General features: G+C 41.8%; 1 protein-coding gene across 1 annotated transcript in view; it reads right to left on the bottom strand.

The window, feature by feature from the left end:
- Positions 1-262: 262 nt before the first annotated feature.
- Positions 263-15636, bottom strand: part of gfpt2 (glutamine-fructose-6-phosphate transaminase 2) — a 69204-nt gene continuing 53830 nt past the window's right edge. Inside the window, exons 16-19 of the mRNA XM_061902095.1 lie at positions 15149-15276; positions 13177-13344; positions 7901-8062; positions 263-456 (exon numbers count right to left, since the gene is read on the bottom strand). Of these exons, the coding sequence (XP_061758079.1) occupies positions 412-456; positions 7901-8062; positions 13177-13344; positions 15149-15276 (503 nt within the window). The 3' untranslated portion in view covers positions 263-411. The remainder of the gene's footprint in view (positions 457-7900; positions 8063-13176; positions 13345-15148; positions 15277-15636) is intronic.

A 15636-nucleotide genomic window follows, 5' to 3' on the forward strand; every position in this document is an offset into this window, starting at 1 on the left:
TAATGCACTTTTGGTCCCATATTGCACAACTGTCATTTCTTCAACACGGCACTTATTGCTTTTGATTCTGAAGCCAGTGAAATATATTGTGGCTCGTCTGCTAATATTAAAAAGGCACAGTATATTTGTGCATTGTGATCAATGCAAAGCCTTAAAGGCACTGCTGCTCCCTCGTCAGTGTATTGGTCAAACTTCACATTTGTTTCAATAAAAACCAAAAATAAAACTCATACCTGTCCTTATAACTTGTCATTTTTTACACACACACACACACACACACACACACACACACACACACACACACACACACACACACACACACACAAGTCCAGGCAAACATTCAGAGAATTAAGAATTGCACTGCAAAGCTTCACGCCTCCTTCCTCCTCTCCTGTGCGGAGTGATTTGTCTTCATTCCACCGTGACGGACTTGGCAAGGTTTCTGGGACAGTCCACCTGCAGACAAGTCACATGACTCATCATCAGTAACTGTGTCGCTTTACATCGCCCGACTACACAAAGCGCACTTAAAATCCTTTCATTTTCTCAAAAATTGACAGTGCGCATTATAACAATAATTCTGGTTGTGCTTACCGGCCTCGAGGCCATTTTATTTGGTACATGGTGTAACGATAAATGTGACCAGTAGATGGCAGTCAAACATAAGTGAAGTGAATTATATTTATATAGCGCTTTTCTCTAGTGACTCAAAGCGCTTTACATAGTGAAACCCAATACCTAAGTTACATTTAAAGCAGGTGGGTAAAGTGTCTTGCCCAAGGACACAACGGCAGTGACTAGGATGGCGGGAGCGGGAATCGAACCTGCAACCCTCAAGTTGCTGACACGGCCGCTCTACCAACCGAGCTATGCCGCCCCAATATATAATAGATATTGTATTTCCTTGAATTGCCGCCGGGGCGCTAATTAATTTAAAACCTCTTCTCACTCCGGCGCTTACCAAAGACATGCGGTAAATTTAGGCCTGCGCTTATACATTTGAGTGTGATGTAAGGATACCATCATGAAAAGCACATTTAATAAAAAAAAACATTATTATGGTCTTACCTTTACTTATAAATGAAGTCCATGCGCAGCTCCTTCGGCTCAAAATCATCAATAACTTGTTTATAGAAGTCTTCCTTATCTTTCTTCAGTTTTAAAAGTCTCTCCGTCTCAATGGAGATCTTCCTTTATTACCTCCTGCTTCGATTGAAAGACCAGTTTAGAAAACTGTTTTATTTTAGATATGTAATCTTCCATGTTAAAAGTGCAAGCGAGAGGAAAAAATAAACAATCGCTGCTTGTTGTCACTTCTTCTGCAGCCGAGTAGTCGCAAGAAGGATCACTAGCGCCCTCTACCACCAGGAGGCGGGAGTCATTTAGTGACTCATATTTGACACACGCAGCTACGGTATATTAATAAAACATAGCTGCTTACTGTTCTTTTTAGCATATTCAATAGCTTGGACCTTAAATCCTACTGAATAGCTCTTAATCTTCTTCCCTTTATGCGATTTCAAATGATTGAAATAAGCCTCCTCCATTTTGAAAATGATGACAGGTGAAGTGTCACTCGTGACGTGACGAGTTTGACCCGGGGGAAATTCTAGACATGCGCTAATAAAAATAATATTTTGCGAAAGAGTTTGACCCGGTGTTAATCCTGAGCCGGCGGTAATGCTAAGCATGCGCTAATTATTTTGCGAAACGAGTTTGACCCGGCAGTAATTCTAGTCAGGCGCATACCATATACCCGGCGGCAATTCAAGGAAATACGGTATGTGTAGACTGCAAGATGACACCAGTAAACAACACAAAAATGTAAATGTTTCATTGAGAAGATTCAACATTACACTTAAAATGTGTCAAAATGTTTTACCACAACTTTGGTAAGCTATGAAGCCGCATCGCTTGATGGATTGTCGAAGCAGAACGACTACCGTAGTCGGACGTAATCTGCTTGAAAATATGGGTATTAATATGATGTATATAAGGAACACAAAGTGGCAACTATTGGCAGAAATATTATCTGGCGTTTTGTTTGGCAATATTATGCAAAACACACTCTTTTCATCTTCTGGTACCTGCTGATGTGTATTTTGGATTTGCATAAGTCCGGAACATTTGTGCACTTTTGCCATTGTGGTCTGTGCCACAGTCGATAAAATTCTTCTTTTTCCTCTCTTCTTGTTACGGGATATTCATCGGCTGTTGTTGCATTTTTCTAATATAAAGTAGCGAAAAGTTCTAACTAGAGATGTCCGATAATGGCTTTTTATGCTGATATCCAATATTGTCCAACTCTTAAATACCGATTCCAATATCAACCGATACCGATATATAGTCATGGAATTAACACATTATTATGCCTAATTTTGTTATGATGCCCCGCTGGATGCAATAAATAATGTAAAAAGGTTTTCCAAAATAAATCAACTCAAGTTATGGAAAAAAAATGCCGACATGGCACTGCCATATTTATTATTGAAGTCACAATGTGCATCATTTTTTTTAACGTGCCTCAAAACAACAGCTTGGAATTTGAGGAGGTTGAGGTGGGGGGTGCTTCGTGGAAAAGTTAGTGCTGCAAGGGATCCTGGGTATTTGTTCTGTTGTGTTTATGTTGTGTTACGGTGCAGATGTTCTCCCGAAATGTGTTCGTCATTCTTGTTTGGTGTGGGTTCACAGTGTGGCGCATATTTGTAACAGTGTTAAAGTCGTTTATACGGCCACCCTCAGTGTGACCTGTATGGCTGTTGACCAAGTATGCTTGGCATTCACTTGTGTGTGTGAAAAGTAGTAGATATTATGAGATTGGGCCTGCATGCAAAAGCAGTGCCTTAAAGGTTTATTGGCGCTCTGTACTTCTCACTAAGTCTGTGGGCACAGTAGCATTTTAAAAAGTCATACATTTTACTTTTTGAAACAGATACCGATAATTTTCGATATTACATTTTAAAGCATTTTTATCGGCCAATAATATCGGCAGTCTGATATTATCATTCTAACTTATATCACGATCAGTAAACTCGCTACAGAAGCGCTAAAAACAACCAGTGTAGTGAGTTTAATTATTCACCCACGGAACTTTTGTTATTAGAGAGTTCCGGTCGGACGTTTTTTCACAGGACACATTTCCGGATTCCGTTACCCCGTTGTTGATTGAAGTAAAGTCTGAATGTCATTAAAACAGTTAGCTCCATCTTTTGACAGTTCTTCCACTCCCGTCCTTGCACGCTACACGGCTACAACAAAGATGACGGGGAGAAGACGCTGCCGGAGGTGAGCCACCGTTACTCCGTTGTTGATTGCAGTAAAGTCTGAATGTCATTAAAACAGTTAGCTCCATCTTTTGACAATTCTTCCACTTCCGTCCTTGCACGCTACACGGCTACAACAAAGATGACGGGGAGAAGACGCTGCCGGAGGTGAGCCACCGTTACTCCGTTGTTGATTGAAGTAAAGTCTGAATGTCATTAAAACAGTTAGCTCCATCTTTTGACAATTCTTCCACTTCCGTCCTTGCACGCTACACGGCTACAAGAAAGATGACGGGGAGAAGACGCTGCCGGAGGTGAGCCACCGTTACTCCGTTGTTGATTGAAGTAAAGTCTGAATGTCATTAAAACAGTTAGCTCCATCTTTTGACAATTCTTCCACTCCCGTCCTTGCACGCTACACGGTTACAACAAAGATGACGGGGAGAAGACGCTGCCGGAGGTGAGCCACCGTTACTCCGTTGTTGATTGAAGTAAAGTCTGAATGTCATTAAAACAGTTAGCTCCATCTTTTGACAATTCTTCCACTTCCGTCCTTGCACGCTACACGGCTACAACAAAGATGACGGGGAGAAGACGCTGCCGGAGGTGAGCCACCGTTACTCCGTTGTTGATTGAAGTAAAGTCTGAATGTCATTAAAACAGTTAGCTCCATCTTTTGACAATTCTTCCACTTCCGTCCTTGCACGCAACACGGCTACAACAAAGATGACGGGGAGAAGACGCTGCCGGAGGTGAGCCACCGTTACTCCGTTGTTGATTGAAGTAAAGTCTGAATGTCATTAAAACAGTTAGCTCCATCTTTTGACAATTCTTCCACTTCCGTCCTTGCACGCTACACGGCTACAACAAAGATGACGGGGAGAAGACGCTGCCGGAGGTGAGCCACCGTTACTCCGTTGTTGCTTGAAGTAAAGTCTGAATGTCATTAAAACAGTTCGCTCCATCTTTTGACAATTCTTCCACTCCCGTCCTTGCACGCTACACGGCTACAACAAAGATGACGGGGAGAAGACGCTGCCGGAGGTGAGCCATCGTTACTCCGTTGTTGATTGAAGTAAAGTCTGAATGTCATTAAAACAGTTAGCTCCATCTTTTGACAATTCTTCCACTCCCATCCTTGCACGCTACACGGCTACAACAAAGATGACGGGGAGAAGACGCTGCCGGAGGTGAGCCATCGTTACTCCGTTGTTGATTGAAGTAAAGTCTGAATGTCATTAAAACAGTTAGCTCCATCTTTTGACAATTCTTCCACTCCCATCCTTGCACGCTACACGGCTACAACAAAGATGACGGGGAGAAGACGCTGCCGGAGGTGAGCCACCGTTACTCTGTTGTTGATTGAAGTAAAGTCTGAATGTCATTAAAACAGTTAGCTCCATCTTTTGACAATTTTTACACTCCCGTCCTTGCACGCTACACGGCTACAACAAAGATGACGGGGAGAAGACGCTGCCGGAGGTGAGCCACCGTTACTCCGTTGTGGATTGAAGTAAAGTCTGAATGTCATTAAAACAGTTAGCTCCATCTTTTGACAACTCTTCCACTCCCGTCCTTGCACGCTACACGGCTACAAGAAAGATGACGGGGAGAAGACGCTGCCGGAGGTGAGCCACGTAAATAAGACCGCCCACAAAACGGCGCATCCTGAAGTGACTATCAGAAAGCGACTTGAAGATGATCCGTAAAACATCAACTATGCAACATTTGGACCAAAGAACCACCATTACATGTTATGTAGACCATTTTACATTAAGAAAAAAACTAACATTTAATGCGCCTTTTGCATGAAAATAGACCTGACTAGACCCGTGAATGCGTGGGTTCCTTCCGGGTACTCCGGCTTCCTCCCACTTCCAAAGACATGCACCTGGGGATAGGTTGATTGGCACCCTGCCTTCCGCCCGATTGTAGCTGAGATAGGCGCCAGCGCCCCCCGCGACCCCGAAAGGGAATAAGCGGTAGAAAATGGATGGATGGATGGATGGATAGACCCGCTCAACCGGCAGTAAGTTTTATAATCAGGTGTGCCCTATGGGCCAAAAATATGGCAGTCAACATCATATGACACATTTGGGAAACAGTAAGGATTCAATCTGATACAGTCAGCAACATTTTTTATGTTCTTAAATGTCTGATGGGACACCTAAAAACCACATTGCATGCTTAAAGTCCTACTAAAAGCCACTACTAGCGACCACGCAGTCTGATAGTTTATATATCAATGATGAAATATTAACATTGCAACACATGCCAATACGGCCGCTTTAGTTTACTAAATTGCAATTTTAAATTTCGTGCGGAACTATCATGCTAAAACATCGCGGTATGATGAGGCGTGCGCGTGACGTCACGCATTGTAGAGGACATTTTGTTCCAGCACCGTTCCCAGCTATAGGTTGTCTCTTTTCATCGCATAATTCCACAGTATTCTGGACTCTGTGTTGCTGAATCTTTTGCAATTTGTTCAATGAATAATGGAGACGTCAAAGAAGAAAGCTGTAGGTGGGAGGCGGTGTATTGCGGCCGCCTTTAGCAACACAAACACCGCCGGTGTTTCATTGTTTACATTCCCGAAAGATGACGGTGAAGCTTTACTATGGAACAGAGCGTTCAAGCGAACACGGTTGGATTGGACCACACACACAAAGTACAGTGTATTATGCAGCCATCATTCCGAAAGATCGTGTATCGAAGAGGCAGAGGTGGGCATCGCCACCACCTGTCGACTGGCGCCGAAGAAAGGTGCGGGGCCGACCTTCAGGTTGTACAGGTATGACCATTTGATCTCACTAAAACACTAGTAACACAATAAGCAGATAAGGGATTTTCCAGAATTAACCTAGTAAATTTGTCTAATCAATCAATCAATCAATGTTTATTTATATAGCCCCAAATCACAAATGTCTCAAAGGACTGCACAAATCATTACGACTACAACATCCTCGGAAGAACCCACAAAAGGGCAAGGAAAACTCACACCCAGTGGGCAGGGAGAATTCACATCCAGTGGGACGCTAGTGACAATGCTGACTATGAGAAACCTTGGAGAGGACCTCAGATGTGGGCAACCCCCCCCCCCCCCCCTCTAGGGGAGCAAAAGCTATGGATGTCGAGCGGGTCTAACATGATACTGTGAAAGTTCAATCCATAGTGGCTCCAACACAGCCACGAGAGTTCAGTTCAAAGCGGATCCAAGACAGCAGTGAGAGCCCCGTCCACAGGAAACCATCTCAAGCGAATCGCTCCCACTGCCCTCGTCTTTTTTCTTTTTCTTTTTCTAGTCCTTCACTCTCACTTTCCTCATCCACGAATCTTTCATCCTCGCCCAAATAATGGGGAAATTGTCGCTTTCTCGGTCTGAATCGCTCTCGCTGCTGGTGGCCATGATTGTAAACAATGTTCAGATGTGAGGAGCTCCACAACCCGTGACGTCACGCGCACATCGTCTGCTACTTCCGGTACAGGCAAGGCTTTTTTATTAGCCACCAAAAGTTGCGAACTTTGTCGATGTTCTCTACTAAATCCTTTCAGCAAAACAATGGCAATATCCCGAAATGATCAAGTATGACACATAGAATGGACCTGCTATCCCCGTTTAAATAAGAACATCTCATTTCAGTAGGCCTTTAACTCACTAAAACACTAGCAACACAATAGAAAGATAAGGGACTTCGCAGAATTATCCTAGTAAATGTGTCTGAAAACATCTGAATTGCTCCCAATGCACTCTAAAGTCCTTCACTCTAAATTTTCTCATCCACAAATCTTTCATCCTAGCTCAACTTAATGGGGAAATTGTCGCTTTCTCGGTCCGAATCGCTCTTGCTGCTGGTGGCCATGATTGTAAACTATGTTCAGATGTGAGGAGCTCCACAACCCGTGACGTCACGCGCACATCGTCTGCTACTTCCGGTACAGGCAAGGCTTTTTTATTAGCGACCAAAAGTTGCGAACTTTGTCGATGTTCTCTACTAAATCCTTTCAGCAAAAATATGGCTATATGGCGAAATGATCAAGTATGACACATAGAATGGACCTGCTATCCCCGTTTAAATAAGAACATCTCATTTCAGTAGGCCTTTAACTCACTAAAACACTAGCAACCCAATAGAAAGATAAGGAACTTCGCAGAATTATCCTGTTAAATGTGTCTAAAAACATCTGAATTGCTCCCAATGCACTCTAAAGTCCTTCACTCTAAATTTTCTCATCCACGAATCTTTCATCCTCGCTCAAATTAATGGGGAAATCGTTGCTTTCTCGGTCCGAATCACTCTCGCTGCTGGTGGCCATGATTGTAAACAACGTGAGGATGTGAGGAGCCCTACAACCCGTGACGTCACGCGCACATCGTCTGCTACTTCCGGTACAGGCAAGGCTTTTTTATTAGCGACCAAAAGTTGCAAACTTTATCGTGGATGTTCTCTACTAAATCCTTTCAGCAAAAATATGGCAATATCGCTAAATGATGAAGTGTGACACATAGAATGGACCTGCTATCCCCGTTTAAATAAGAACATCTCATTTCAGTAGGCCTTTAACATTCTTCACATGTTAGCCCTGACATCAAATTAAAAAGAAGAGCGGTACTTAATGTGGTCCAGAATACTCACATCATATCCTCGCAAGACGGCCAAGTGGAAGGACAAGAGTTGCAGGGGGATGACACTGAGGACGCCCTGCAGGCAGTCCACAGTACGCGGCAGCTCGATGGTCTGATAGGCATCACCGATCACCTCGGTATCGTCCTGGCAACACAAGATGATGGGCCTGCCCTGATGGGGGTGGGGGGGGGGGGTGGGGAGATAGGTGAACAACATTAATGAGAGGACATACAGTAGGGAAGGGATTCATACAGTGGGTGGATCTCGGGTGAGAGGAGGAGGAGGGCGTTAAATATACATGTTAAATACAACTTATGCCTTCTTTTTTAATAAATACTTAAGGCTGCTCTCTTTGTGAAGTGAAGTGAATTATATTTATATAGCGCTTTTCTCTAGTGACTCAAAGCGCTTTACATAGTGAAACCCAATATCTAAGTTACATTCAAACCAGTGTGGGTGGCACTGGGAGCAGGTGGGTAAAGTGTCTTGCCCAAGGACACAACGGCAGTAACTAGGATGGCACAAGCGGGAATCGAACCTGCAACCCTCAAGTTGCTGGCACGGCCACTCTACCAACCGAGCTATGCCTTTGAATGTTTGTCATTATGTGGGTAATTTTAGAGGGGGGCGGGTTAATCATTCTGCAATGCAGTCTGCTGAAAATGTTGGAAAGCGCCACTCTACATAGCAACAGATGCTGCGGTCAAAGTTGGAATTGCCACAAAACACTTTTGAAGATATTCAACACTCTACTATTGCAGTGATTCCTGATCTGTGGTACACCGGCTCCCTCTAACGCAGGCGTGTCCAAAGTGCGGCCTGAGGGCCATCTGTGGCCCCCAGCTAATTTGTTAATGGCCCCCGGCCCATTCTAAAAAAAATACTATAATAAAAATGTAAAACATAAAAGAGTGTAATAAAAGAGTAAACAGTGACATGTAACAAGAAAAAGTTGCAATGTTGACACTAATAAGACAAAACTGTTACTGACCTCCAATTACTTCACTGGAACTATTTCACTTCCAAATATTTTGGGGGGATAATATTGCATATTCTGTGCAAAACAAAGATTCCTTTCAAGAAAAGGGCATCAAACAAACAAAAAAGTATGAAAACAATGATAAACTCTTATAATCAAGAGATCTACAGACTTAAGCGTTAAAAGTAAAAACAATATAAATATACATTTGGCTTATTTTCAACACTTATTCTTTTTTTATCGTTATGAATTATTGAACTATTTAGAGTTCCAATTACTTCACCTCAAATATTCCACTTTGAAATGTTTTGAGGGAAAATGTTGCATAGTTTGTGTGTTTGCCATATAAATAAGGGTTTGGACATAAAGGCCATAAACATAAAAAACAATATTTTGAAAAAAGTTATAACGACAGACAGACCTGAAGTTGATCTCGAGATTCAAGCATTAAATGAAAAAAAATGATAATTTATGACTTATTTCTAACATTTTCATGACTGAGACCCTTCTGGAGACTGGGGACCAAACTTGAGGAAAGCCATAAAGGTAAAAAAAAACAACTATTGTATTGCTTTTAAAAAAGAAAAATATCAAAATCGCCCCCGCGTACTTTGATTTTTCAGTCTGCGGCTCTCAGTGGAAAAAGTTTGGACACCCCTGCTCTAATGGTACGCCAAATATTATCTTAATTTAATATTAATTTGCTGTTCAAGCCGTGTTTAATGTTAGTTGCCAAAATTATTGAATATACATGTTAAATAAAAATTTTGCCTTGTTTTTTAATAAATACTTAGGGCTACTACGCTGCTCTGTTTGAATGTTTGTCATTATGTTGGTACTTTTAGAGGGGGGGGGGTAATCATTTTGCAATGCAGTCTGCTGAAAATGATGGAAAGCTCCACTCTACATAGCAACAGACGCTGCGGTCAAAGTTGGAATTGCCACAAAACACTTTTTAAGATATTCAACACTCTACTATTGCAGTGATTCTCAAATGGGGGTACATGTACCCCTGGGGGTACTTGAAGGTATGCCAAGGGGTACGTGAGATTTTTAAAGAATATTCTAAAAATAGCAACATTTCAAAAATCCTTTATAAATATATTTATTGAATAATACTTCAACAAAATAACAATTTAAGTTCATAAAGTGTGAAAAGAAATACAACAATGCAATATTCAGTGTTGACAGCTAGATTTTTTGTGGACATGTTCCATAAATATTGATGTTAATTTGCTGTTTAAGCTGTGTGTAATGTTAGTTGCCAAAAATATGAAATATACATGTTCAATAAAACTTCTGCCTTGTTTTTTAATAAAAAATGTAGGGCTACTACGCTGCTCTGTTTGAATGTCGGTCATTATGGTGGTACTTTGAGAGCCAAGAGTTTTTCAGAGGTGGTACTAAGTGAAAAAAAGTTTGTGAACCACTGTTTATTGTAAACGGTAAAAAAAAAAACAGTAGCACTATTTTTTTACTGTAACATTCTGGCGACTGAGTTGCCAGTTTTGGGTTGTTGTTTTTTTAACTGTAAATTATAGCATTTTTGTTTTAACAGTGTATTACTGTAAATAGAAAAATGGTACCAATGTTTTTTTACGGGAACATTCAGGCAACTGAAATGTTTTTTTTTCCCCCCAGGGTGAAATCTACGGATGTTGTTTTCACAGTGTGTTACTGTATTATTATTCATATATTAGCAGAGGTGGGGAGAGTAGCCAGAAATTGTACTCAAGTAAGAGTACTGTTACTTTAGAGATTTATTACTCAAGTAAAAGTAAGGAGAAGTCATCCAAATATTGACTTGAGTAAAAGTAAAAAGTATGTTGTGAAAAAACTACATTGTAAAAAAAAAAATCCTATTTTTATGGTTAATTTATTCTAAATTTCTACTGTAATTTTTCAATTTTTTTTAAATAGGTTATAAAACTGTAGGATTGAAGACATTATCTGTAAATAAACAAACCGCCTGTTATTTTAAGTAATATGCCAGTAATGACAAACTATGTATATTTCTATTGTTTTTACAGAAAAATACCAAATTAATAATATAATTTTCTGTTTTCTGAAATTACTTTCAAATGCATGTAAAATTACTTTCATTTAATATGTAGCTTGTTATATAAAAGTCCATGTCCATACTAACAATCAAACCGTTTTATATGTAATGTTAAGGAAAATCTTATTTTTTTAATATTTATGTGTATTTTTATATTCAAGTTGAAAAATATTTGTAGTCTGTTATATAAATGTGTATGTTCATACTAACAATTTAACATTTTTCTCTGTAATATGACACTCGTTAGTGACTGCAAGACATACTTGATCACAGCCAACAGAATGTCACAACTACTAGTAACACTAGACTGGATGAACACAAGCACCTGGCTTCTAGTACTTAATGAGGTGTTGAAACAAAGCTGCTGAAATTATGGATATGGAAACAGTCCGTTAGAGTAGAACCATGATTGTGTGATTGAGAGAGATTAATGAACTCAGACTAAACTCTGTTTGGTTTTGTTGCAGAGACACACAAAGATAGAGTACAGCCACACGAGGAGTTACAGAACAGCAAAGCATTTGCCGTGCAAGATTTGTATACCTGAAATATTTTGTATATGCTGCAACAATATGTGTGTGTGTGTGTGTGTGTGTGTGTGTGTGTGTGTGTGTGTGTGTGTGTGTGTGTGTGTGTGCATGCTGCCTAACAATGCAGAATAAAAGCAAATCTGGGTTGTTATGATAACTTATGTTTTTGCCTAAATATTGCTTTTGATGATCTGTACATTACAGAATTTCTAGGCGCAGTCAAGGCGTTGAGGGGTTCCGGTTTGGTGACCGCAGGATTAGGTCTCTGCTTTGATGTGGTCCTGATGGCTTCATCTGACCGGGATCTTCAGCTCTCACTGGATCGGTTCGCAGCCGAGTGTGAAGCGACCGGAATGAGAATCAGCACCTCCAAGTCTGAGTCCATGGTTCTCGCCCGGAAAAGGGTGGAGTGCCATCTCCGGGTTGGGGAGGAGACCCTGCCCCAAGTGGAGGAGTTCAAGTACCTAGGAGTCTTGTTCACGAGTGAGGGAAGAGTGGATGGTGAGATCGACAGGCGGACGTTGTATCGATCCGTTGTGGTGAAGAAGGAGCTGAGCCGGAAGGCAAAGCTCTCAATTTACCGGTCGATCTACGTTCCCATCCTCACCTATGGTCATGAGCTTTGGGTCATGACCGAAAGGATAAGATCACGGGTACAAGCGGCCCAAATGAGTTTCCAGGTCTCTCCCTTAGAGATAGGGTGAGAAGCTCTGCCATCCGGGAGGAACTCAAAGTAAAGCCGCTGCTCCTCCACATGGAGAGGAGCCAGATGAGGTGGTTCGGGCATCTGGTCAGGATGCCACCCGAACGCCTCCCTAGGGAGGTGTTTAGGGCACGTCCAACCGGTAGGAGGCCACGGGGAAGACCCAGGACACGTTGGGAAGACTATGTCTCCCGGCTGGCCTGGGAACGCCTCGGGATCCCCCGGGAAGAGCTAGACTAAGTGGCTGGGGAGAGGGAAGTCTGGGCTTCCCTGCTTAGGCTGCTGCCCCCGCGACCCGACCTCGGATAAGCGGAAGATGATGGATGGATGGATGGATGGATACATTACATATATCGTCTTAGTACCTAATTAAGTGTCATATTGTTAGCTGGTCAGCCTGTCAATGTCAACACTTGTGAATTTGGAATCATTCCATCAATCACAGTTGACATTATTAAGGAATACAAACTATTTCAGGGATATAAAACTTTAGGGAGCTATTCTTTTATTCAAATGTGTACTCACTTTTATAAGACATTCTTCTTCCTGCACTTTTAGTGTTTATTTTCATTTATTTAAACAAACTTAAGTGGTGGAGATTGTACTAATATTGTTCAACATTTTGACGCCAATATGTCTTTTATACTGTAATGAACATTGGCTCCAAATATCGGTTATTGGCCTCCTTCACCACTTATAATCAGTATCAGCCAAGAAAAAAACTTATCAATCGGGCGGCATGGCTCGGTTGGTAGAGTGGCCGTGCCAGCAACTTGAGGGTTGCAGGTTCGATCCCTGCTTTTGCCATCCTAGTCACTGCCGTTGTGTCCTTGGGCAAGACACTTTACCCACCTGCTCCCAGTGCCACCCACACTGGTTTAAATATAAAAATTAGATATTGGGTTTCACTATGTAAAGCGCTTTGAGTCACTTGAGAAAAGCGCTATATAAATATAAGTCACTTCCCTTCACAATCGATGTTTAATTTGAATGATTTTTTTTTTTTTTACGTACCGATCTAGCAGTGACCTGCTGCAGGGCGTTGTGACACTTGGCATAGCAGGCATCCTTCATGATGATCATGATGACTGGCATGTGTTTGTCGATGAGGGCCAGAGGGCCGTGCTTCAGCTCGCCCGCCAGGATGCCTTCTGAGTGCATGTAGGTGATCTCCTTAATTTTCTGCATTCGAAAAGGTCACAATTAAACAGACTCAAAACTCTTTGCGGAAATGTACCAGGGCAAGGGACGTGCACAGTTCTCCCGTCCAAATGCAAAACCCAGTAACTCAATTTGGGTCAAAACTGAGCTGATAATTATTTTGGAGTTCCTAGGTGATATTAGTGTCATTTGTTCCGTAAGTAAGCTGTTAGGCGCATGGCAGGACCTAGCAACTACCACATAACCGCGTAGATACGACAGAAAAACCTAGTATCTCAAGGGACCAATCGGAGCTTCTTTGTCAGTCGCCTTATTGCAGGGGTGCCCACACTTTTTCTGCAGGCGAGCTACTTTTCAATTGACCAACTCGAGGGGATCTACCTCATTTATATATATCATTTATATTTATTTATTTATGAAAGAGACATTTTTGTAAACAAGTTAAATGTGTTTAATGATAATACAAGCATGTGTAACACATATAGATGTCTTTCTTTCACAAAGACAAGAATATAAGTTGGTGTATTACCTGATTCTGATGACTTGCATTGATTGGAATCAGACAGTAATGATGATAACGCCCACATTTTCAAATGGAGGAGAAAAAAAGTTGTCCTTTCTGTACAATACCACATGAAAGTGGTTGGTTTTTGGCATCTAATTCATCCAGCTTCCATACACTTTACAAGAAAAACATTGGCGGCAAATTCCGTAGCTTGCTTGATTGACATTCACGGCACCCGAGGGTCTTGTGAGATGACGCTGGCTGCTGCCAGTTCATTATTATGAAAAAATGACAGAGAGGAAGGCGAGAAACACTTTTTATTTCAACAGACTTTCGCGCCGTCCCTTCCGTCAAAACTCTAAAGGCCGACTTCACATTTCCTATCTTCACAATAAAAGCTGCCTGCACTAACAAAATAAGAGTCTCGGAAAGCTGGCGTGCACAAGTGATGTGCACGCCAGCTTTCTGAGGGATCGCTTGTGCACGCCAGTTTTCCGAGACTCTGTATTTAGTTAGCGCAGGCAGCATGAAGCAGGGCTTTTATTGTGAAGATAGGAAATGTGCAGTCGGCCTTTAGAGTTTTGACGGAGAGTCTGTTGAAATAAAAAGTGTTTCTAGCCTTCCTCTCGGTCATATTTTCATAATAATGATCTTGCAGCAGCCAGCGTCATCTCACAAGACCCTCCGGTACCGTGAATGTCATTTAAGTGACGTCTTGGTGAAGATTGATGATCACTCATTTTTAGGTCTATTTTTTTTAAAAGCCTGGCTGGAGATCGACTGACACACCCCCCGCGGTCGACTGGTAGCTCGCGATCGACGTAATGGGCACCCCTGCCTTATTGTCTTTAATGAGACATTTGCAGGAATGGGGGCCGATGGTCAAGCTGATTATGTGATATTATGGCAGGAGGGGATATCTGGAAGATTGGCCCAGGACGTTGCAAGCACCTTCATTAAATGTATTGTTCTTCATTGCTTCCCCTTGCATACTCTTTTGGGCAGATAACTGTGGAGGTCAAAATAAAAACTGGACGCTGTACACGGCTCTTGCAGAATGGGGCCCACCCGAGATTGTGATCAAATATCTGGAGAAAGGGCACACGTTCATGAGAGCAGATATTCAATCCATGGCTCAATCGGCAAGGAAAATGAAAGCTCAAGAAAACATCTATACGTTTGATGACTTTGTAGATCTTTGTAAGACGGCATCAAGATAGATTTGTTTTCTCAAAATCAGCTAGACGTGAGTTACTAGGTTTTGCCTTTGGACGGGAGAGTTCTTTGCAAAAGGGGTTCTGGGATGCTGCAACGACTCACCAGTGCCCCCTCCAGGCATGTGGCATAATTGAAACCACGGCCCATAACCAGGAGAGATTTTTGTTGGTAAAGCTCCTCCGCGATGGTCTTAATCTTTCCATCCAGAGACAAGACCTGTTTGATCAGCTCTGGGACACACACAAAAAGTTTTTTTTTTTATAACAACAATATGTCATGTCCTTTGTTTGCGCATGCATTTTTTTTTTTTTTTTAAATGTGTACAAATGTGGATCAAGGACTTAAAAAAAAAGGAATTTTAGGGAGCTGTGTTTCTATCTGAATGTACAATGGGGTACATCATCTAAATTGCCAGGTGTCAGGCTTTGACATGGATGGTGTGTGCTCCTTCGACGCAGCGGGATTACAGGACGAGCCAAGCGGGAATTCAGGTACATGATTTATTACATAAACAAACAAACTACAAAAAGGCAAACCAAGGCGGATAATAATCTATACTACACTTAAAACAAAACAGCACAATGGCATGA

The sequence above is a fragment of the Nerophis ophidion genome, linkage group LG05, assembly GCF_033978795.1.
Source record: "Nerophis ophidion isolate RoL-2023_Sa linkage group LG05, RoL_Noph_v1.0, whole genome shotgun sequence".
In the NCBI taxonomy this organism is placed as follows: Eukaryota; Metazoa; Chordata; class Actinopteri; order Syngnathiformes; family Syngnathidae; genus Nerophis; species Nerophis ophidion.